Source organism: Pristiophorus japonicus, chromosome 12, assembly GCF_044704955.1.
Source record: "Pristiophorus japonicus isolate sPriJap1 chromosome 12, sPriJap1.hap1, whole genome shotgun sequence".
NCBI lineage: Eukaryota > Metazoa > Chordata > Chondrichthyes > Pristiophoridae > Pristiophorus > Pristiophorus japonicus.
In genome coordinates this window covers 194043913-194069221 of record NC_091988.1, presented here as the reverse complement: position 1 = coordinate 194069221, position 25309 = coordinate 194043913, and the positions used below count along the sequence as shown (strand labels likewise).

At 44.3% G+C, this 25309-nt stretch overlaps 1 protein-coding gene across 17 annotated transcripts in view; it reads right to left on the bottom strand.

The window, feature by feature from the left end:
* Positions 1-10260: 10260 nt before the first annotated feature.
* zmynd8 (zinc finger, MYND-type containing 8) overlaps positions 10261-25309 on the bottom strand; it is a 106410-nt gene continuing 91361 nt past the window's right edge. For 14 of the 17 annotated variants that reach the window (XM_070896347.1, XM_070896363.1, XM_070896358.1 and 11 more), the window contains 6 exons: positions 23659-23739; positions 23479-23557; positions 21293-21532; positions 20541-20698; positions 15270-15362; positions 10261-11205 (listed from right to left, as the gene is read on the bottom strand). In XM_070896347.1, coding sequence (XP_070752448.1) covers positions 11107-11205; positions 15270-15362; positions 20541-20698; positions 21293-21532; positions 23479-23557; positions 23659-23739 — 750 coding nt within the window. In that variant the 3' untranslated portion in view covers positions 10261-11106. Of the gene's footprint in view, positions 11206-14224; positions 14275-15269; positions 15363-20540; positions 20699-21292; positions 21533-23478; positions 23558-23658; positions 23740-25309 lie in introns of all 17 variants that reach the window. The other 3 variants (XM_070896349.1, XM_070896355.1, XM_070896359.1) reach the window with 3 other exon arrangements.

The window sequence follows — 25309 nt, the reverse complement described above, 5'->3', positions numbered from 1 at the left end:
AGTACTGCACTGGGAGTGTCAGCCTAGATCCACATGCTCAAGTTTCTGGAGTGGGACTTGAACCCACAACCTGATGACTCAGAGGCAAAAGTGCTACCCACTGAGCCACAGCTGACCCTATGCAGCAGTCTCTGCCACTACTACCTGTAGCAAAACATTCCATGCTCCAGCAGCTCCAGAGGCAAAGGTGAACATACCTAGATTTGTCCCAGGAATAGTGTCTGCATATGCTGAGAATACTCAAGTGACTGTGACAAAACTTTGTAGTAAACACCTGAAACGTTAAACCGAGGCCCTGTCTGCTCTTTCAGGTGGACGTAAAAGATCCTATTTCAAAGAAGTGCAGGGGAGTTATCCCCGGTGTCCTGGACAATATTTATCCCTCAATGAAACATCATTAAAACAGATTATCTGGCCATTATCACATTGCTGTTTGTGGGAGCTTGCTGTGCGCAAATTGGCTGCCGCGTTTCCTACATTACAACAGTGACTACACTTCAAAAAGTACTTCATTGGCTGTAAAGCGCTTTGGGATGCCCTGTGGTGGTGAAGGATGCTATATAAATGCAAGTCACACGATGAGTTGTGCACACTGGTCCAGGAGCATCTAAACCAGAAGGAAAGCGTTCTGATGGCGAGGTATCCGTTCTACACGTACAAAAGGTCTGAAGGCCAGGAAGTGGCGAGCTGCATCACCGAGCTAAGGCGCCTTGAAGGACATTGCGAATTTGAAGGACACTTGGAGCACATGCTCAGGGACTTCTTTGTACTTGGCATTGGCCAAGAAGTAATACTTCGCAAACTTTTGACTGTAGAGACCCCAACCTTGAGTAAAGCCATAGCGATAGCCCAGGCGTTTATCGCCACCAGTGACAATATCAAACAAATTTCTCAGCACACTAGTGCTGCTGCAAGTACTGTGAACAAAATAACATTGTTTTCAAATCAAAATGTGCAGGGCAGGACTTACACGCCTGCAGCTGCACGTCCGCAGATGACTCAGAGTCCACCATCAAGTGTAGTGAATACAAGGCCATTAACACCTTGTTGGTGCTGTGGGGGTGATCAAGGTTTCCATTCATGCTGCTTCAAAGGATACGTTTGCAAGGGCTGTGGAACAATGGGACACCTCCAACGCATGTGTAGGCGAGCTGCAAACTCTGCTAATCCTGCAAACCACCATGTTGCAGAGGAGTTCAGATCCATGGTGGATCACAACGAACCAGAGCCTCAGACCGAGGAGGCAGAGGTATATGGGGTGCACACATTTACCACAAAGTGTCCCCCGATAATGCTGAAGGGTGAATTAAATGGGCTCCCGGTGTCCATGGAGCTGGACACGGGCGCAAGCCAGTCCATAATGAGCAAAAAGACTTTCGATAAAATGTGGTGCAGCAAGGCTTCAAGGCCAGTCCTAATTCCCATTCGTACTAAACTGAGAATGTACACAAAGGAACTGATTCCCGTAATCGGCAGTGCTACCCCAAAGGTCTCCTACGATGGAGCGGTGCACGAGTTACCACTCTGGGTAGTACCGGGCGATGGCCCCACGCTGTTCGGCAGGAGCTGGCTGGGAAAGATACGCTGGAACTGGGACGACATTTGAGCACTATTGCCCACTGACGACACTTCGTGTACCCAGGTCTTAAATAAATTTCCTTCGCTGTTCGAACCAGGCATCTGGAAATTCCAAGGAATAAAAGTGCAGATCCTAATTCCGGGGGGGCGACCCATCCATCACAAGGCGAGAGCAGTACCGTACACAATGAGAGAAAGGGTAGAGATCGAGCTAGACCGGCTGCAAAGAGAGGGCATCATTTCACCGATCGAGTTCAGCGAGTGGGCCAATCCTATTGTCCCAGTCCTCAAGGGAGACGGCACTGTCAGAATCTGTGGCGATTACAAAGTAACTATCAATCGTTTCTCCCTGCAGGACCAATACCCACGACCAAAAGCCGACGACCTCTTTGCAAAGCTGGCGGGAGGAAAGAAGTTCACGAAGCTGGATTTGACTTCAGCCTACATGTCGCAGGAACTGGAGGAATCATCGAAGGCCCTCACCTGCATCAACACGCACAAAGGTCTTTTTGTTCATAACAGGTGCCCGATCGGTCGCGGCGATATTCCAGAGGAACTTGGAAAGCTTGCTGAAGTCGGTCCCACGCACCGTGGTCTTCTAGGACAACATCTTGATTACAGGTTGGGACACCGTCGAGCACCTGCAGAACCTGGAGGAGGTTCTTAGTCGGCTCAATCGTGTAGGGTTCAGGCTAAAACGCTCGAATTGCATTTTCCTGGCATCTGAAGTGGAGTTCCTGGGGAGAAGAATCGCGGCAAACGGCATCAGGCCCACCGATTCAAAGATGGAGGCAATCAAGAACACACCGAGATCACAGAACGTGACAGAGCTGCAGTCATTTCTAGGACTCCTGAACTATTTTGGTAACTTCTTACCGGGTCCTAGCACATTGTTAGAACCCCTGCACTCTTTACTGCGTAAAGGAGATGAATGGGTATGGGGTAAAAGCCAAGAAAATGCTTTTGAGAAAGCTAGGAAGCTGTTATGTTCAAACAAATTGCTTGTGTTGTACGATCCATGTAAACGTTTGGTACTAGCATGTGATGCATCGTCGTACGGGATCGGGTGTGTATTGCAACAAGCTAATGAATTTGGGAAATTGCAACCGGTTGCTTATGCATCCAGAAGCCTGTCTAAGGCTGAGAGGGCCTGCAGTATGATCGAAAAAGAAGCGTCAGCGCGTGTTTACGGGGTTAAAAAAAATGCATCAATATCTGTTCGGGCTCAAATTTGAATTGGAAACCGACCATAAACCGCTCATATCCCTCTTTTCTGAAAGTAAGGGGATAAACACGAATGCATCGGCTCGCAACCAGAGATGGGCGCTCACGTTGTCCGCATACAACTGCGCCATCCGCAACAGGCCAGGCACAGAAAACTGTGCCAATGCTCTCAGTAGGCTTCCAGTGCCCACCACAGGGGTGGAGATGGCACAGCCAGCAGATTTAGTTATGGTAATGGAAGCATTCGAGAGTGAGCAATCACCTGTTACCGATTAGAACCTGGATGAGCCAGGACCCCTTACTGTCCTTAGTAAAAAATTGTGTGCTCCACCGGAGTTGGTCTCGTGTCCCTTTAGAGATGCAGGAAGAAATAAAGCCGTACCATCGGCGCAAAGATGAAATGTCTATACAGGCAGACTGCCTCCTATGGGGTAATCGGGTAGTAGTGCCAAAAAAGGGCAGGGACATCTTCATTAGTGATCTCCACAGTACCCACCCAGGCATCGTAATGATGAAAGCAATAGCCAGATCCCACGTGTGGTGGCCCGGCATCGATGCAGACTTAGAGTCCTGCGTGCACAAATGTAATACATGTTCACAGTTAAGCAATGCACCCAGGGAGGCGCCACTAAGTTTATGGTCCTGGCCTTCCAAACCGTGGCCTAGGATCCATGTCGACCATGCAGGCCCATTCTTGGGAAAAATGTTCTTAGTGATTTCTAGGAGAATTTCTTAGAGAATGCATACTCCAAATGGACTGAATGTGATAATGCCAGCAAGCACGTCCGCTGCCACCATTGAAAGCCTACGGGCCATGTTTGCCATGCACGGCCTTCCTGATGTCCTTGTAAGTGACAATGAGTTGTGCTTTACCAGTGCTGAGTTCAAGGAATTCATGACCTGCAATGGGATAAAACATGTCACGTCTGCCCCTTTTAAACCAGCGTCCAACGGTCAGGCAGAATGAGCAGTTCAAACAATCAAGCAGAGCTTGAAAAGGGTAAACTGAAAGCTCACTGCAGACTCGCTTATCCCGAGTCCTGCTTAGTTACCGCACAAAACTCCGCTCGCTAACTGGGGTTCCTCCCGCTGAACTGCTCATGAAAGGCAAGACTCTCGTTAGTCCACCCTGATCTACATGAACAGGTAGAGAGCAGGCAGCTTCAACAAAATACATATCAAGATCGCACAAATGTGTCACGCGAAATTGAGATAAATTATCGTGTATTTGTGTTGAACTATGGACAAGGTCCCAAGTGGCTTCCTGGCACTGTTTTGGCCAAAGAGGGGAGTAGGGTGTTTGTGGTCAAACTCTCAAATGGACTCACCTGCAGGAAACACTTGGACCAAACCAAACTCAGATTTACGGACTATCCAGAACAACCCACAATAGACTCTACCTTTTTTGAGCCTCCAACACACACACACGTGGCAACCGACCCAACGGTTGACCACGAAGCAGAACCCATCACCCGCAGCAGCCCAGCAGGACTCACCACCCCCAGCAGCCCAGCAAGGCCAGCTGTGCAGCAGACCAGCAAGGGCCCAACAAACGACTCACCAACATCAGCATTTGCACCGAGACGATTAACCAGGGAAAGGAAGGCCCCAGATCGACTCACATTGTAAATAGTTACACTATTGACTTTAGGGGGGAGTGTTGTTATGTATGTAAACCTGTAAATACCATGTCTAACCACCAGAGTGTGAATCCCCTGGAGTCCCAAGGAAGCCCAAAATCCCTTGGGAGCACCTGTATATAAGGAGGCCTCACAGGCTGGAGAGGCACTCTGAGATCTGCAATAAAGGACTATGGTCACACCTTACTTTGAGCTTGCAGTATCCAGTCCGATTCTTTATTCAAGACATAACAAAAAACATCCATTCTTGGGGGTTAAAATTAGACTCCGCCCTCCCCTCCCACCTCCAGAAATCGGAAATAAAAACAGAAAATGCTGGAAACACTCAGTAAGTCAAGCAGCATCTGTGGAGAGAGAAACAGAATTAACGTTTCAGGTCGGCGAGGTCATTGACCTGAAACATTAACTCTGTTTCTCTCTCCACAGATGCTGCCTGACCTGGTGACTCTTTTGTATAAAATGTGCATCATGCCCTGTTTTAATGGGCTTCGGTAGCATCCTCCGAGTTGTGTCGCCGACCATTAATGTACAGCAGCTGAAATGGTATGTGTAATACCTTTTGAACCTTAGAGATAGGTAGTACTTGTTCTCACTAAACACGATGCAAGAGGCATTCAAATTAAACTTTTTTTCCCCCCCCCAATCACTTTTTCCAATTCATCCGTTTTCCCTGGATATTCTGCACAAAAAATGGATGAATGATGCAGACTTTTCCTTTCCTCCATCTCAATTATTGGGTATAATATTTAACAACAACTTGCATTTATATCGCACCTTTAACGTAGTAAAACGTCCCAGGGCGCTTCACAGGAGAACTGAGACAATAAATTTGAAACCGAGCCCCGTAAGAAGAAATTAGGGCAGATGACCAAAAGCTTGGACAAAGAGATAGGTTTTAGGGGCGTCTTAAAAGAGGAAAGAGAGGTAGTGAAACAGAGAGATTTAGGGAGGGAATTCCAGAGCTTAGGGCATGGGCAGCTGAAGGCACGGCCACTAATAATTGAGTGATTATAATCAAGGATGCTCAAAAGAGCAGAATATGAGGAGTGCAGACATCTCGGGGGGGGGTTGCAGGGCTGAAGGAGATTAGAGGTAGGGAGGGGCGAGGCCATGGAGGGATTTGTAAACAAATATGACAATTTTAAAATTGAGGTGTTGCGTAACCACAGAAATCGAGGCGTTGTTTAACCGCATTAAAAGCATTCAACAAGCTTTACATTATAAGAAAATCTTTATCTTCGTTCACTTGCAGACAAATCAGCCATTCCCACTCATGAAGGATGGTGCCTCGTTACATATAGGGTTGATAAAATAGCCCAATTTCAGGCTGAGAGCAAAGCTGTACATTATTTTATCTTTATAAACCCCTGCAAATGCCTTACAAAAATAAATATTTCGTATTTGTCGTGGGATTATATTTACAAAAATTGAAAAATGAACGGGTTTGGGCAAGCATCGTTTTTTTTTAAAGCAACAGCCCCACCGTGTGTTAACCAAGTCACATTACACATTTAGCTGTTGTATTTGCTTTGAGCCTTTAGTTTTTTTTAAATGAGTACAGACTTATGAACTCACAACGTCCACTTGATGGTAATACAGGCCAAGTGTCAAAGGGACATTTTTACTGAACGTCACAGTGAGTTAAATTTTAAATTCTGCCTCTAAACGCCAGCTGCAAAACATCAGATGGACACTTCACACGAGAAAAACATCTCATCTTCCAACTTTCCCAGTGGTGAAACGCACAGTCTCCACTCTGCGTAGCATAGCAAAAAGCCTGCACATTAAAACATCAGGAACACAAAGCCACAATTTTCCACTCCATCTTGTGTCTCAGTGGGTAGCACCCGCGCCTCCAAGTCAGAAGGTTGTGGGTTCAAGACTGAAGCACAAAATTCTAGGCTGGCACTCCAGTGCAATACTGAGGGAGTGCTGCACTGTCGGAGTCTTTCAGACGAGACGTTAAACGTCTGCTCTCTCAGGTGGTCATAAAAGATCCCATGGAACTATTTCAAAGAAGATCAGGGGATTTCTTGCCGGTGTCCTGGCAAATACTTATCCCTCAATCACTAAAAGAGATTATCTGGTCATTTTCACATTGTTGTTTGTGGGAGCTTGCTGTGCGCAAACTGGCTGCTGTGCTTCCTGTGTTACAACAGCGTCTATACTTCATTGGCTGTAAAGTGCTTTGGGACATCCGGTGGTCATGAAAGGCACTATATAATTTAAGGAGATATTTCATAACTCTCAACAAAAATATATTCCAATGAGAAGGAAAGGCTGTAACTATCTGTGGCTAACTAAGGAAATAAGGGATGGTATCAAATTGAAAACAAGGGCATACAATGTGGCCAAGACTAGTGGGAGGCCAGAGGATTGGGAAACTTTTAAAAGCCAGCAAAAAACTAAAAAATAATAGAGGGAAGATAGATTATGAAAGCAAACAAGCACAATATATAAACAAATAGTAAGAGTTACTACAGGTACATAAAAAGGAAAAGAGTGGTTAAAGTAAATGTTGGTCCCTTAGAGGATGATAATGGAGAACAAGGAAATGGCAGAGACTTTGTATCGTCTTCACGGTAGAAGACACTAAAAACATCCCAATAGGGGATAATCACTAATGAAGTAATACTTGGTAAAATAATGGGACTAAAGGTGGACAAGTCCCCTGGACCTGAAGCCTTGCATCCTAGAGTCTTAAAAGAAGTGGCTGCAGAGATAGTGGATGCATTGGTTGTAATCTACCAAAATTCCCTGGATTCTGGGAAGGTCCCAGCGGATTGGAAAACCGCAAATGTAATGCACTTATTTTAAAAAGGAGGAAGACAGAAAGCAGGAAACTATAGACCAGTTAGCCTAACATCTGTGGTTGGGAAAATGCTGGAGTCCATTATTAAGGAAGCAGTAGCAGGACATTTGGGAAAGCATGATTCCATCAAGTAGAGTCAGCATGATTTTATGAAGGGGAAATCATGTTTGACAAATTTGTTGGAGTTCTTTGAGGATGCAATGAGCAGGGTGGATAAAGGGGAACCAGTGGATGTGATGTATTTGGATTTCCAGAAGGCATTCGATAAGGTGCCACATAAAAGGTTACTGAACAAAATAAAAGTTCACGAGGTTGGGGTAATATATTAGCATGGTTAGAAGATTGGCTAACTAACAGAAAACAGAGTGTTGGGAATAATGGGTCATTTTTTGGTTGGCAAACAGTAACTAGTGGGTTGCGCAGGGATCGGTGCTGGGTCCTCAACTATTTACAATCTATATTAATGACATGGATGAAGGGACCAAGTTTGCTGATGGGTGGGAGAGCAAATTGTGAGGAGGACACAAGAAATCTGCAAAGGGATATAGACAGGCTAAATGACTGGGCAAGAATTTGGCAGATGGAGCATAATGTGGGAAAATGTGGTTATCCACTTTGGCAGAAATAATAGAAAAGCAAATTATAATTTAAATGGAGAAAAATTGCAAAGTACTGCAGTACAGAGGGACCTGGGGGTCCTTGTTCATGAAACACAAAAAGTGTTCAGATACAGCAAGTAATCAGCAAGGCAAATGGAATGTTGGCCTTTACTGCAAGGGAGGTGGAGTATAAAAGCAGAGAAGTCCTGCTACAACTGTACAGGGTATTGGTGAAGCCCCACCTAGAGTTGCGTGCAGTTTTGGTCTCCGTATTTAAAGGAAGAATATACTTGCATTGGAGGCAGTTCAGAGAAGGTTCACTAGGTTGATTCCGGAATGAGGGGGTTGACTTAGGAAGATAGGTTGAGTAGGTTGGGCCTATACTCATTGAAATTCAGAAGAATGAGAGATGATCTTATCAAAACAAATCAGATAATGAGGGGGCTGGACAAGGTGGATGCAGAGAGGATGTTTCCACTGATGGGAGAGACTAAAACTAGGGGGCATAGGTTTCAATTTTCCGCAGTTATTTGCGCCGCTTTTTTTGGCCTAAATTAAAATATCCAAGTTTCCCCAAAGATTGTGTGCCAGTGTAACTGAGTTAGTTATGATTTTTTTAGGTTAGTTTTTTAAAATCTCATTGGGGGCATAACCTGCCACCTGCGCCAATTCTGGCCATTTAAGCAAGTTTGGCCAGCTCCGATTTACTCCAATTTTTCTTAGGATGGTGTATGTAACCGCTGTGGAAAAACCTTCTGGGCAGTTTACAAAATCGGTGCAGGTAAGGAAATCAGCGCAGCAGATGCAGTTCTAGGGCCCGGACAGCAGCAGCAGAGAGAGGAGTGAGAGAGAGAGAGAGCAGGTGGGGGTGTGGGGGTGGCAGGTGAGAGAGGAGAGGAGGGGGTTGGGGAGGCCTTTCAGCTACAGTTAGGAGCAGGTACCGAGAGGGGGGAGGCCCTTCGGCCTGGGATAGTAGCGGGTACCAGTACCGGGGGGAGTGGGAGGGGGAAGTTAGACTTTTGGCATAAACACTTTAATGATTTAATGCTGGAATGCTGCTGCAATGTGTAAGGTGTTTGTGCAGGTTGCTGTGAGCTGGCCAGAATGTGTTGTATGTGTCACTTTCCAGCCTCAGCCCGCAGTGTGTCCCTGGTTATCGTGCCAACCTGACCTTTTTGCCGCAGATCTTAGGTTCCACCCCCAAAGCCATAGAACAGGCTAGGCGGCGCCAAAATCAACAATTCAAACGGGGAAACCTGGATGATCTTTTTTGGTGCAGTTGGGCCCAAAAACAACGGGCGTAACTCTTCAAGCTCGCCAAAAAACAGCTTTGGGGAAAATTGAGCCCTCTGTCTCAGACTAAGGGGCCGCCCATTTAAAACTGAGATGAGGAGAAATTTCTTCTCTGAGGGTGGTAAATCTGTGGAATTCTCTACCCCAGGGAGCTGTGGAGGTTGGGTCACTAAATATATTTAAGGCGGAGATAGTCAGATTTGTGAGCAATAAGGGAGTAAAGGGTTATGGGGAGCGGGCAGGGAAGTGGAGCTGAGTCCATGATCGGATCAGCCATGATCGTATTAAATGGCGGAGCAGGCTCAAGGGGCCAAATGGCCTACTCCTGCTCCTATTTCTTATGTTCTTATAAATTCAAGTCTTCTTTTTTTATTTTTCCATTCCATGGTTCAATTCAGTTCAGCACCAATGCACTTTGCTACCGTGCCACCGTGTATTTATTGTTTCATAAACGCTGGTTCCAGGGAGCCAGCGCAGCACCCCGACCTGCGGGGATACACCAGCCACAGGCCGGGGGTATAAGATGAGGAGCCACTTCAAGATACAGCGCGAGCCGTCCCAGGAGGGCGACTGGGTGACATCACCAAAACCCAGGTCGCCGATTGGAGCGTGGGCAGGATCTTCGGCGGGGCTCGGGTACAGCAGAGGTGCGACGAATGACCGGGGCAGAGGAGCGGCGCGAGATCGGGGCCCAGGAGAGGAGAGAGTTCGAGGCCCAGAAGAGGCGTGGGCCCAGGGGCAGCACGGGCCAGCCCACACTGCGATATATGTGCGCACTAGGTCCATGCAGCAGAACTGGTCTCCAGTCGTCTTGGTTAATCCTTGCCACTGGACCGAGACCTAGCTCTGTCAAGCCCGTGTGGTGGCTGGTGTGCAACAGCCACCCCACGTTAAAAAAAAATCCATCCTTCAACATGTAGTTCTGGACCTGGAATATCAGGTCCTTCATCGAAACACCTGTAAACTCATCCCTTTTTGGTGTGGAAGCAAGTCATCCTCGATACGAGGGACTGCCTATGAAGTTGTTTCATAAAATACCAACGCAGCACCAAGAGAAGAGAGATACAAGTCATTGTTTTTTTTCTATTTTTAATATAAACTTTGTACAAAGAAATGTGAAAAAATACTTCCATATGCTAAAAGCAATCCTGTTTCACAAGTTAGGCTAGCAAGTCATGTTCTCAAAAACAATGGTAAGTTTACTATAGTGTCAATTTTTTTTCTACTTTTTATTTTAATAACATTTACTGGTTGAAAACTGTACAAACTGCTTATTATATAAATCAGAATGAAAAATAAAAAACAAAAATATACACATCAGAAAAGCACTGGAATCATTCTGAACACAGAAAGGATCATCTCATATACACACAAACTCCTTGTGTTCAGACACACCAAGAGCAAACAATTGCTAACACAGGGAGAAGAGAAATAATGAGCAGCAAGATGTTCCTCCCCACTTTGTACTCCTTCATTCGAAATGTCAAGACATCCCCCCCCATTTCATGCTTTTTACATCACTGGGTTTCACAGACTCCTACATATAAATATTATATGCTGTGGTCCAACTACTAAAAGGCTCGTTTTTGTTGCATGCTGTATATGTCCCCCAATTCACTACGTTTTCAGAAACTCAAGTCTAGAATCTTCCATTAAGTCACATTAAAGGAAAATACAATGAGGATGAAGCTTTAGAATGGACAAGTTCTATAAAAGATGAAAGGCTTGCAAGATGTGGTCATGTTCTTTAGCTTGAAGTTTTTTTTCCTGTTGGATTTTTTTTTACTGCTAGGCAAGAATGTAGTGTTGCGAGAGCTTTGTATGTTATGTACAAAGCAGATAAGCAATGAATTTGTCCATTCAGGACTGGAGAGTTAGGGCAGTATTCACAAATCTCCATGCAAAGTCTGGTTCCGTTACGCCGCCTTCTTCAAACGTCCTTCCACAAGAACGGGGGCTTTCAGGCTCTGCGGGCTTGTACAGGCATCGCGGTCTGGGTGCACTGGACTTCCGGTTGCACGGCGACTGCTCCAACCGCTGGATTCACAACTGGCATCATCTGTGGGTGGGAAAACAGAACGTAAGTGCCCGTGAATCAATCCACGATTTAAACAGTGCAGTCCACAATTTGGGCAAAATTCCACAGACAAAAGGTACATTTTCAATCAAAACCACTACTGTGGAGGCATCTGAAATATGTTTGCTGCAGTTCATTGGCCTCCTGCAACTACCACTGCAGCACATCTGCTATTGCCCCAATCTCCCTCGCACTGCGCTGCAATACTGCACCCCACTTGTAACTGTCACAATCGTCTTTTCTCTTTGCTCACTGCCCGATCAATCAGAAAGCCAAAAGGGACACAGCAGCAATCAGATTAAGATAGTGAAATGCAACGATGGATATGATAAAGTAATTGGTAGGAGGTTTAAAGATTTAAGGTCATTGGTAGGAGGTTTAAAGAGTTAAAGCAATTGATAGGAGGTTTAGAGGGGATTTGAGGGGACATGTTTTCACCCAAAGGGTGGTGGGGGTCTGGAACTCACTGCCTGAAAGGGTGATAGAGGCAGAAACCCTCATCGCATTTAAAAAGTACTTGGATGTGCACTTGAAGTGCCGTAACCTACAGGGCTACGGACCGAGAGCAGGAAAGTGAGATTAGGCTGGATAGCTCTGATCAGCCGGTGTGGACATGATGGGCCAAAATGGCCTCCTCCCATGCTATAAATTTCTATGATTCTATGATAACTACCAAATTATACATACAATAAAAATGGGTGGGCAAGTCAATCTCCTAAATTTAAACGGTAGAAGCATCACAGATTTTACAGTATGTAGTGTGTCCCTCCCACCCCCCCAGGTTAAAAAAAAACTTAATTTTTTTGGGCATTAAGAAGCAAACGTCAATTATTATTTTGAAAAAGTTCAAGGATAAGCAAAACTTAGATCAGAGCTTTGCAGCCATATCCCCTTACCGAATTTAGACACACCAAACTAATGATAGACGTAGCTTAAAAGGTACAAGGACACTGATCATTTGATTAGTGCATGCTCACAACTGGCACATCTAAAATCTCAGCCTTTAATTCCCAATTATCCAGTGTCGCCGACCCCCTCCCAGTATAACTGCAGGCAGTGCAAGGATAGCACAGTAATGTACACAGCTTTTCTGCATTGGTCAGCCACTTCCTAATATAACTGCAGGAGGACGGACAGTGCCTGTAATCTATGGCAGTACATGTCAAGCCTCATTCTACATAAAGTGGTACAATAACTGGATCAATTTTAAGTGCGATGCAAATAGCCAGCCGGGGTTATATTTTTTGTTGGCATTGCTCTTGAATTGGCAAAAGCAAAGTTCAGCTTAAGCATAAACTCATCCAGTCAGGTTTGCTTGCCAGCCTCAGACAAATTGGAGACTAATTAAGGTTAGTTTGCTTTTTCTGTGATGTTGGAAATGTAAAAAGGTTGGACGCCAGGCTACCTTGGCAACTTTTAAACGCAGGAAATTCAAAAGTTGACTGCAGATGTACGGCACTCATGAGGTCACCTCTTCCAGGTGCTTGTGCCGATGTTTGTTTGCCGGGGGCGGGGGGGGAAGAGAAAGAGAGAAAGAGAGAGACACGACCGGGAGATGAGGACCGGACCAGCAAGCCCTTCGGGCGGGGTTGGAGGTAAGTTACTGCTAATGTGTTTTTCAATTCTTTTAATGTGTTGGGAGCTGGCTGTATGCTTCACTTTGCAGCCTCAGCTCGCATTGTGTCCCTGGTTACCATGACAGCCCGATCTTTTTGGCGCAGATCAAAGCTCCACCCCAAAAACTAAAGGCCGGGTTACGCCACGCAAAAATGAAGAAATCCAACTGAGAAACTTAAAATATTTATTTTTGCCGCACTTAGGCCCCCAAAAGTCGTGTGTAACTCTTCAAGTACGCCAAAAAAATGCTTTGGGGAAATTTGAGCCCTAAATCACCAATGCCACAGAATGGCAGCATTATACGGTATATCTGGCATTAGTGTGGTTCAAAAGTTTCTGGCCTTGAAATTGGGCAATTGTGACCCCCGATCGCACCGCCGGGGGTCGGGCAGTGTACTCCTGGTCCTCCCGGTGCCACATTCAGGTAAGTTACTTACCTTTTTTGCTGCACACGATGCCAAGAGCTGGTTTCCCAGAGAAACTGACAAATATCAAAGTGGATCCGAAGCTACTGTGCAGTTCTGAGCCTCCCCCAGACATCCTCTACAATTCTCATTGTTCCCCTTCCACACAACCCACACTCCCTTCAAAATTGGGTAAACTAGTGTGATTAGTATTTGCAGCAAACAGTTGTTTCTTCTTCAAACGGGAATAGTTTGAACATCTTCCCTCATCCTACGTGGCGTGAATAAACGTGTGCTAGCAGCGAAGAATACCGCTCTCTTTGCATGGAACATCTCGAGCTCATTTCCATTTTTCGACTACTACACAGAAACAATAAAACAGAAGAGGAAAGCACTAGCACAAACTAGTACTGAAAAGTTGTGTAGGCGCAGAGTGGGCCATGGAATCACAGGACTGGAGATATACCTTAACTCTAAGGCATCACTCCATAAACAAAAAGGGAGGTGGGAAGGAAGGGAGAGAGAGAGATGGGGGTGAGCCAGTGTCAGGGAACGGACTTACACAGCATATTGAGACTTATTCACGATGCAACGTCCTCATTTAGAACAAGATAGGAAAAGAAGGAAAATAATTTCCAAATTCTTAGTCATCGACTTGAAACGTTAACTCGGTTTCTCTTTCTATGATCTGCTGATTATTCCCAGCATTTTCTGTTTTTATTTCAGATTTCCAGCATCCGCAGTATTTTGTTTTTTCAAGTTCTCATGCTGTGTATACTAAAACTAACATTTTTGAAAGTAAAAATTAATCCAGCTACACTTTGTTACTTCCAATACTGCATTCAGTGCAGAGAAATCACCAAGATTTTTCCCTATCACATTGCCAGACAGAAGTATGATAGAACAGAAGAGTGGGGGGCATACTTCTTTGAAGCAATAAATGTGCCAAGAATCACTTGTTGTAGAACCATTTGGCTTACCTGAAGGCGAATTTCAGCTTTGCGTTGGTAAACTGAATCCTCTGGACATTCTCTGTGCAGAAAGAGAGCTCTACAGTGACACCTGAACACCAATCATCATCAACAATAGGTGCAATGTCTCAGAGTCGAACCAAAGTGCACTCAAACATTAAACGGGAAAAGCAGCAGCATCTAAGCCACCCTCCCCAAGCAGAGCTTGGATCCTAATGGCAATGCTTTATTACAGAGGTGGGACAAGAAAACCACTACATAAATGCGCTGGAGAAAAGATGCACGATGTCTCTCGTAATGCACAAACTCCATTGACAGCTCCACAACAGATTGGCTCTGCCTTTACCCTGACTGTTCTAATGAGGGGCTTTTGCTGGGTCAAAAAAAATTAGGATGAAAATGTGTTAAAAAATGTCAAGTAAAATAGCTTTCACTCGAATCAGAGCTTTCAGAAATAGGAGAAGTAATTTTTGGTATTGGAAGGTAACAAATATTGTCAGCTCCATTTTATCATCCCAAAGGCACATAGACATTTGTAGAATTATTACAATTATTAACTTTTGGCAAGCATCAATGTTTAAATGGTTCCCTTCTAGACTTAAAACACAATGTTATTTTTAACTAATTTGGTGGAAAACAAGTGGATTTTCATGTTGGGAGAGTATACAATTGATTTACTGTACTCGTGCCATGTGCAACTAGCTTCTGAAGAAGTTAAGGTTGACATGACACATGGATTGCCAAGATTACTTGGCATGTGTAAATGAACCCAACAGAACACAGAGAGGATCTACATCACCTGAACTTCCACAACAGATGCTAAGTAGATGGAACAGTGACTGACGGTTCATGAAGTTTCAAGTGAATTATTCTAAGGATGTTGTGCTCAACCAAATGAAAACAGCAGTTGTTGCAATTTAGGAAGCACTGGGCCAGCCTAAAGGAGACTGCTTGAAGCTCATGCGTTATGTACAGAATTTTTCTCAGGTTTAAATAGGTGATATTTTTTCTCCATTTGCCAAGATCTGTTTAGTTGGTAAATGGTTGTACTTACGATTGTGGGTTGAGTTGTTGGAATGTAGGAAGCTGTCTGTGGCTGGACCTGGACCAGTTTAATAGGCTGGTTGTTGGTCACACCTGCTCCTATCTGCAGTGACAGTATTACAGAGAGAACTTTAAATGCATTGTTTTATGAATATGTTGCTGTATAAACTGGAGTTACTGCTCTCGGTTTTAATATTCTACTTTATTCAATGTGCAAGCCGCTCTCCTAAATTAGAATGCATTTAAATCAACAAACTGCATCTTCTTTCTTCAGCCAGAAGCTCGCTTTTTGGATTGCTGCAAATTTAGAAATTCTGTAAAAGCTTTAGCGAGTTAATTTTAATGTTAATTCAGCTTTTCCATTTTGATTAACAACAATTTCAGCGTGCCTCTTACGACCATTCATTTCCCTTCCTCAATTGTAGCCCAGCTGCATAATTATGGTCTTGAATCAAATACTGTCTGTTTTCAACAATGATTAATATTTCACTTTTATTTAGAAGAGCAAGTGATTTCCTTCAAAGACGGCAGGTCTTCATGCCGGTTGTGCTACTCCAAGGCAGCCCTGGTCCGTTTTTGTTTTACTCTTCAGAATCGATAGCTGATTTGAACTACAAAGTTATTATTTTGTTTGTAACTTTTTATACCATTAGAGAATCTCTAATGGTCTTGCTCAGAGCTGGTGGCAGGAAATGGGAATGGTGGGGGGGGTGGGCGGGGAAATGAGATCATTTTCAACTTATCATCCTAATATCTCATGTGGCTCGGTGTGAAATTTTGTTTGAAAGCGCTCCTGTGAAACGCCTTGGGACACGTTATTACAGTAACGGTACTATATAAATAAAAGTTGTTGTTGTTGTTGTTGTTTCAGTTCGAGCGTAGCATTGGCATTGTGGCTCGGGCGTCAGTTATTGACACGTCCAATTTTCTTTTCCGTTAAAATCACGGGAAAGGAAAGCCAGCCAGTTTCTATAATGGATTGCTAACCCGCAAGGCCAGTTTTAAGCTCCAGCGATATATTGAAAATTAACCCCAGTATGTTTTTTTTTAAAAAGCGAAGTTTGTCGTAACAAGCCACAATGGTAGTTGGATCCGGGCGACACATCACAGCACTAGTGGTGTAAGTACATAAAAGCAGCAGTTGTGTGTCCCAGAACGGAAGTGGTAATTCCTGGTCAATATTCACTCCGATTAAAATAATAGAAGCAGGTGTTACACCTCGAGGTAACAACAGGAAAATAGGTGTGACAAATAGGAAGATATACAGAACTTATTGCTCCACCCATTTTATGCTTCTTTCTTTACATATCCAGTAACTCAAGGTTGGTAAGGAGAAAGAGAACTGGATGATGCAGTAGGTTAGTGCTTTGTCCTTTCACCTCTGGAACCTAGGTGTAATCTAGCTCAGACTGTTGGGATGAAATTATTTTTATTTTTCTCTCTCTGCTCCAAGAGTCCAATTCTGTAAACTGGCCCGATTTTGCAGTTAGCGACGAACAAACAGCACTTGTTATTTACACTTGCAGCTGTCCACAGCTTTTAGTGGGCTTTTACGGTAATTAGAGAGCCATTTTAGCGCCGCACCCTCTAGAGGGGATCTGTGATGCGTGCGAGTAGGCCAAGCAACAGCGTGTCTCTTCAAACCAATCAGATTGAAGAATTCTTACTGAGACACGCAGAGTTTAAACCAGGAAGTGAGAGTTAGAATATTTAATTAATTGTAAAATCATGTACAGAAAGTAAAATAAAGAGAGGGAAGGGAAGATGGGATTAAGAGAGTGATAAAAGAGACAGAAAGAAAAAGGTTAGAAAAATTATTTAAATTTTTAAAAAATCTCCAACAATAATTAAAATCTGAAGGAATGAAACTCCATACTTGTAAAAATAAATTTTCAGTGCCAGTGAGGTTGTTTGGCAGTAAATTAGACTTAACCATGCCATCAAACTTACACTTAAATGCACCAGCCTTAACCTTTGCTGATGTGTTTAGTGGGTATCTAATGCTTAAACACTGCAACTACACGGCCTTCATGTGTTTCAATGCCGAAGCAAATGGCAAGGTACCGTGCCGAAATGGCTCTCTTATCACCCTAAGTTGCCATGCAAAAGCCCACTAAAAGTCTGTGGACAGCTGCAAATGTAGTGAATGGCTAGCGCTGTTTGTTCGCCGCTGACTGCAAAATCTGGGCCATTTTATAGAATTGGACCTCTTGGAGCTTGTGGAGGAGCAGGGCATTTCGGACAACCTCCTGACCCGTGTTTTATTACGCATGTGCGGATGCTGGAAGTTGCTGTCCGATTTACTCCATGCTGAGTGCCGCTAGCCTCACCGTTATTTTTACCACAAAATTGGGATAATTAAGTTTGAGATAGTCTCAAGCTGACTCAGAGAAGCCAAAGGATGGTTACTGTGGTAAATAAAGGAATATAATTCCTACAGGTGCAGTGGGGGGGATTCTTATTTTCGAGATTGGTGGAAATTAACATTGCAGGTAGAGTAGAGGGAGTTTTAGCCTGATTTTAGTCCCTGTTTTATTTGATCATCACTTGAAGCCGACACTGGTGCCGAAAGTGGACGAAAATTGTTCCATTCCTCAAGACAAAATTCCTTATAAATGTTATGAATTCACCTATCTATATCCTCTGACCAATCGCTTCTGACAGGAAGGGCAGGTGGCTACTCAGAGACACACGAGTACAGTTCAGTTTATTTTCCCTCCTGCCCTGTGCGCAAGTTCCGGGCCTCCACTCTGACGAGATGGTTGAGATCAGAAACCGTGTCCTGTGGAGAATATTTACATCACTACACATCAGGAGAACAGTTTTCTATTGGTTGATTAGAAAATCTGAAAGTGGTTCACAGCTGGTTAGGGCCGCCAGTCCTGCTGGAAGTGCATGTACGAGTGTCAGGCAGGGAGTGTGAAGGCAGGATTAGACTCAGCTGAGGTGCCCCTGATAATACGGTCAGATAGTTGGCTGACCAGCACTGCAGAGGTTTACATTTGAGGACGACCACTTAGTCAAGGTATTGGAGAGAGCCTGGTATCTGGGCAATCAGACCACAGCAAGAAAATAATGCCTTCAGGAGAGGAAGGGAGGAAACAGAAATTGGCAGGGATAACAGGTGAGCAAAGGAAAAAAATACTGATGCAGAATCCAAGGGAAATCTAGCCTTGACTAGAAATATGGGGCCCAAGTTTTGGGCCGCCCCCAGAATGGCGCAGCCCCGACCTGGACGAACTTGCAGATTCTCCGGCTCCCTGCTGGTCCTCTGGCCCTTGGCGCGGCGCAGCAAAAGCTGTAGGGGGCGGAGCTAGGTCCCTGTGCTGAAAACAGTGCCGGGACCTCTGCACATGCGCGCTACAGTGGGCACGCAAGTGCAGTAGCTCCAGGCGCCCGAAACTGTGTGGGAGGGGCCCGAAGCACGCAGCCCCTAGCCCTGGCCGAATGGCCTCACTGGGGCTGCGTGAATAAGGCTCCTCCCACGGCCAGCTCCTGCTTCCTCCCGACCCGACTCAACTCGACTTGACTCCCGCTCCCCCCCCACCGACCCGACCTCCGCTTCCCCCGCTCCCAACCTCCCCCCCACCCCCCCCCCGACCGACCCCCGCTCCCGGACCCGCGCTCCCCCGGACCCGACACCACCTACCTGTCAATCCGGTAAGTCTAAGCTCGAAGTCTTGGGCCCGGCCGGGCCCGGCCCGTTCAGCCTCCCTCTCCTTTCTTTCTCTCTCTCTCTCTCCCTTCTCTCTCCCTCTCTCTCTTCCCCCCTTCTCTCCCCCTTTCCCGTCCTTCCCTTCTCTTCCCCCCCCTCCTCCCTCCTTTCTCACCCCCCTCCCCTCCCTGCCTTTCTCACCCCCCCCTTTCTCACCCCCCTCCCCTCCCTCCCTCCCTTCTCAACGCCCTCCCCTCCCTCCCCTCACCCTCCCTCCCCTCTATCACTTGTCACCCCCCCTCCCCGCCCACCCCCTCTTCCCCACCCCTTCTCCCCTCCACCCCCCCCTCCCCATCCTCCCCCCGCTGTCAGAAACACAGACACTGACAGACAGAGAGATAGAGACACTGAGGGGGGCATCCCAGCACGCTGTTGGAGGGCTCCCGGTGCTGCAGTCGGTAAGTAGAAAATGTTTTATTTATTGATTTTTTTAAAAATTATTTATTAATTTTTTTTGATTGGTTTATTGGTTGATTTATTGATGTTTTTATCATTTATTATTGATGATGGCTCTTTATTTGTAAAACTGAAGCGTTTAATGTTTGTAAACTTCTCTTTAAACCCCCCTCTGACCATTCCCTACGCCTGATTTTCTAAAGTGTAGACAAGGTTTTTTCGAGCGTACAAAAATCTTCACTTACTCCATTCTAAGTTAGTTTGGAGTAAGTTTTCACTGCCGAAACTTTGAAAACAGGTGTAAGTGGCCAGACACGCCCCCCTTTTGAAAAAAAAAATTCTGTTCCAAAGTGAAACTGTTCTAACTGACTAGAACTGGAGCAAACTAAATGCCAAGAATTTGAATTTCTAAGATACTCCGTTCTACACCAGTACTCCAAAAAGTCAGGAGCAACTGAGGCCGAAACTTGGGCCCATGATGCTGAAATGAAGCCTGTTTCTAAAATAATGCTAGAAAAGGCTCATCCGCTGATTAAGTCAATTGGCCTTTGTCCAGCCTAAACTGGAGATGGATAAAGATTTGTATCAAGTCTCCACAAGTGGGTCCTTGAAACAGAGGATTACAACTCTTGCCATCTTGTTCAACATGCAAACAAGGAGCTATTTATTTTTAAAATGCAACTGTATACAGTTTCCTTTGTCAATTTGGCAAGAGTTGATGCTGCAATATTGGTTTCTATTTGAATCTATCCAACAGAAAAAGAGCATGATCTATGAAAAGCAAACAACAAAGCAATGGTTTAAGAGCACAATGTGAAACAAGGTGGTCAGAAGCATGTGACGCTGAACAAACAAACAACTATTCGTAAAGGATTTCAAAGAGGTCAGTGCAGGCGCTTCTTCAACCACCTTCCAGTAGGAAGCTGGACTGAACTAGCACTGCACATTTGATGGTCAGGGAATTTGGATTGATAACACACTGGTCCATTAAAAAAAAGGTAATGGCCAAATAAAAATGTTGCCACTAGATTTCCACTGTGGTTGCGTCACTTTAAAATGAGAATAGATTTGAAAATAAGCACAAGATAGTCAATGAATACTGTGAATACTGCAGGTCTGAAGTGTCTGGAGGAAGGGTTTTGTTGACTATAGTAACCAGGCACTACTTACTGTGACATTTTCCTTGCTTTTATCTGTGCTGGGGTCCTTGTCGTTTTGGCTGGCTTTGGTCTCTGAAGGTGACTGCTGGACGGTGGGGACTTGCTGTGCACTTTTATTTAATGCATCGGAGTTCACTTCTGATTCAGTCTCCTGCTGAGTAGCAGTGGCTACAATCAAAAGATAAATCTGTTAAAACCAAACTGCTGTACTGACTGCAGCAATTTAAAGGCAATCCTGGAGAGGTGCCAATTGTCTTATTTAGGTTCGACTCCATCTTATGAGCTGAAGTTTATATTGGACATTAACAGTGAAGAGTGGGGGAGAGCAGGGGGACTCGTTTCATAATGGATAAAATGTATTCAATGAAAGTTCATATCTAGTGTTCTTATTATTTGGGGATTATAGACAATTCAATCTTCTATGCCTGTGGTTGCTTGGACTTTTAAAGCACCCCCATTTATATTACTGAAACTGTTGCAATAACTGTGGCATCGAAATCAAATGAGATGAAGGATTCTACACTTCCCTTCTTATAAATCAGTGCTTCAGTAACATTGTGACAACTGCACAACTCTTCTCCCAAAGATAAAGGCTTGCTGAACATTTAAAAAAAAAGAAAATCACTTTTTTGAATAAGTTTTCACACAAGGAAGAATGTATACATTCCATCTATGTTCAGTATTAAAATGAGGTGATTCAGGCTGAAAGCAATGCCAAGGCTGGAAAGCTCGCGCCTGGGTCTACGTTATGACACTATGTACCTGACTGAGTACAAGACTTCATGTGCTCAGGCCAGTGTGCCTGTTGGCAAGGGTAGTCACAGTAGCTGGTGTTCCAGCAACAGTAGAAGATGGCCTCCTTTCTGCAATTCGCACACCACTGCTTCTTCTTGGTTTCATCAACAGCCTGCTGCTTCTCTGCCTCCATCTGTTTCTTCATCTCTGCGACCATGCGATCCTTCTCCTGCTCAAGACTCTGCCGCATCTCTGCCATCGTTAGCTCTAAGATACACAAACAGAAACTGTTTTCAGAAAATGATCACAGCTTATTTGATCGAAGGAGAACAGTATTCTAAAAAACAATGATGCAACGTTTAAGATTTTGCGGCAAAAGGAGATACCAAACCATTTAATGGTATCTCAATTCTCCGTCTTTCTGCTTTTGCGCTTTCAAGCTGCTAGCCAGAAGCAGCCCGGAGTGAACATTTTGTGTAGAGACTCCACTTCAAAGAGACTGTGAAACTCTTTGAGATCATATAGTAATGCCGCCAGTCACAGGCCTCGATCCCACTTCAGTTCATGACTCCAGAGGAGCTTCTGTACAAAATCAGCTCCGAGACCACCTCTGACCAACAATTTTACCAAATTAGAAGAATACACTACAAAGTGTACAGGTACCTCTGTTTATATTTAGGAAGTACATAATGCTTTGGCAGAAGTGCAAACAGCTCCATAAGTCCCATTTGTATTTTGTAACACATAACAGTTGCAGCACAACACAGATATAGTGATACAAAAGCAAAACACTGCCGATGCTGGAATCCGAAATAAAATATAGTGACATGGCTAAATTTTGCTCCCAAATCACAAATTCCATTTAGATTGAGGCCATTGACCTGAAAGAGCCGGTGTGTTACAATAGCAATTTTAGAGCCTGGATGCCCATTTATGACACAATGTCAAGGTTATCCCAGAAGGACATTTGAATTCCTTTGAACAAATTTGATGTACTGAGCTTTCAACCACATCAACAAGCAAAAGTGATCTAGCTTTACAAGACTGCTTCCATTATTCCATGTTCACTTGGTTACAATGATGCATAAAACAAATGGAAAGCACCTGCCCATATCATGTTATGAGAGGTGGGAAAAAAGGTTGTAGCATATTAAAATCTAACATTGCAAATTGACAGGAAGGCAATGTACACCGATTCTCCACATAACAAGTTACTCATCTCAATGTCTTTATATAAGGAGGTGCCAAGCAGAGGCTAGATACTTCCCAATAAAGAAGGAAGCCAATTCTATTCCTCCCTCACACCTTCTGGTAAGCCAGATTCAGAAAGACACTGACAGATCCCAAGAGTAGGTAGTCTGCCTGGGCCTCTCCCCCAAGGATGTTGCGTAATGCAAGAGACCCAAGTAAACGGAAAGAGAAGAAAATGCAGTCGATTTACAAGTTGTCACCTGGGAAATGATCTGTGACACCAGTTTTACATCGGGCAACAACTTGAAAATCTACCCCAAACTCGCTTAGAGGTAGAATCTTCTTCCCCAAAAAAAACAAAATGTCAAAAGGGTCTATAATTCGCTAGTCCCAATCTCATTTGCACCATTAGGGAAAGACACCAAACTGAGGCCTCAAGATTTCGCATGAGGGACAAGAGAAACCAGTTTACTTTGAGCTCTTAATCCCACATGGTGTGGCTAATAAATGTGTTTCTGCATACCCCTCATCATGGTAATGAAGTATGACACAGACAGGGCAAAATAAAATAATATATTTTACATAGAAACATAGAAAATAGGTACAGGAGTAGGCCATTCGGTCCTTGGAGCCTGCACCACCATTCAATAAGATCATGGCTGATCATTCATTTCAATACCCCTTTCCTGCTTTCTCTCCATACCCCTTGATCCTTTTAGCTGTAAGGGCCATCTCTAACTCCCTCTTGAATACATCTAACGAACTGGCATCAACAACTCTGTGCGGTAGAGAATTCCACAGGTTCACAATTCTCGGAGTGAAGAAGTTTCTCCTCATCTTGGTCCTAAATGGCTGACCCCTTATCCTTAGACTGTGACCCCTGGGTCTGGACTTCCCCAACCTCCTGCATCTAACCTGTCCAGTTCCTTCAGAATTTTATATGTTTCTATGAGATCTCTTCTCATTCTTCTAAAAAAGAGTAAAAGGAGACGGCAGCACAAAAGTTGACTCGTGACATTTACCAAGATTGTGTTTCATCTCAGCAAGCTCCTGCTGATGCAACCATTGCAGTTTATCAATTTCAATTTTCATTCGTCGAATCTGCCAGACGATAAAATAAAGAAAGTCAATTCCGATCAGTTGGCTGATGACATCCGACATTATTCAACAGCAAGACTCCAACTTGGACACAAATGACTAACCTCTGCTATTGTACTTCCAGAACTATTTCTGGAGAGATCATTGTAGATTTCAGTCATTGTTCCCTTTATCGCTTCCATCATCTAAAAAGTAACAGTTGTATCGATTAATAATAAAAACTAGGCTCTTATTGTTTGTACAATTTTCGATTATTGTATTTTCTGGCACTTCTCTTCATGAAATTCTGTCTGAACACAAAATACAGTATTGCATTGTTCGTTGTGTTCAATACTAATTCAGCTTTTACAATCAATGCCATCTCTGGCCTCTTGACAGCTGAGCATCACTTAACATTTGCACTTTAAGGCAGTCTTTCTTGTTTAAATCTGTCAGAAACAGAGCCCAGCAAAGAAAGCACTGTGGCTGAGCTAGACTCTTGGGAGGGAATTTTTCTTTTCCAGGTAAAAACTCATACTTGGCACAAATACATTTAACAAAAATCAAAAACACATGGACAATTTGTGCGCGCACTTGTGTGTTGGTGGGGGGTTGGGGGGGAAAAGAAGGGACGATAAGGGAATTACCATTTAACTTTTTACAGTCAACTCCGCCAAAGGAAATAATTGACTCAGCAGTTAACTCTGGGAAATATGTGGCATTGTGTTCAGGAAAAGTGGTAACTTCCAAAAGTTTGTCAAACGTACAAGTCTATGGTATGAATGACATCAAAACACATCACAGAATGAAATTACCACATCCTCAGCACTGATCCAACAATGTGCCTCAACACTTCAGGAGGAGCTGTGCCTAAATATTCATTTCTTACAATGGTATATATGTGACCTCTCAAGTTAATCAATTTATTGCTAAATTATCAATACAGGTTGAACCTCCCTTATCCAGATCCCTCGGGACCAGGTCTGTTCTGGGATAAGGGATTTTTCCTGATGATGGGTGATCACATTAAATTGGATGGTATAGATACTAAGCAAGGGGATATTGGGGCTGGCTGGTTTGGAGCTGGGAGTGCGGTAGAGAGATATTGGGATATTGAGGGGGGGGGGGGGGTGCGGTGCGGTGGATTGCGGGGTCAGGCCAGCAATTGCGGGAGTCGGCAGTGAGGAAAGACTTCAATTTGTTCGAGTCGGAGTTCTGCGTATGCGCCACCCGGTGGCAGGGAATGGTTCCGGACAAGGGGTGGTTCCGGAGAAGGGAGTTCTGGATAAGGAAGGTTCAACCTGTACTTTTATACTGATGACTGGTACTGAGCAGGAAATGTTCTCATTTTGCTTTGGAACCTTACAACCAGTATAAAGAGGCATTCATCACATTAGAATCTGGACTGAGGCTGTTTTTACCTTATAACTCCAGCATGGATGCAAAGCCGTTTTTGTGTCACAACAATACTACAGTACAAGTGTGTATTCTACAATTACAATATAGATGCACCCGCGTGTAGTCTACATAATCTTAAATAAACCTTCCTTTACACTTTGTTTCACTTTGGTGGTGGGGGGAGAAAGAGGAGGGGTGCAAAGAAATAACAAAGTAGGACTCTTCAGTGTAATATAAAGAATCAGATACATTTTTGATTGGTTGGGGGTCGGGGGGGGGGGGGGGGGAGTACTGTAGTTATGTCAATATTCTGGCCACTTTGTTAGAATACACACATTAGTTAGATAAGGAAATCAAAATCAATGGCTCATAACTTTT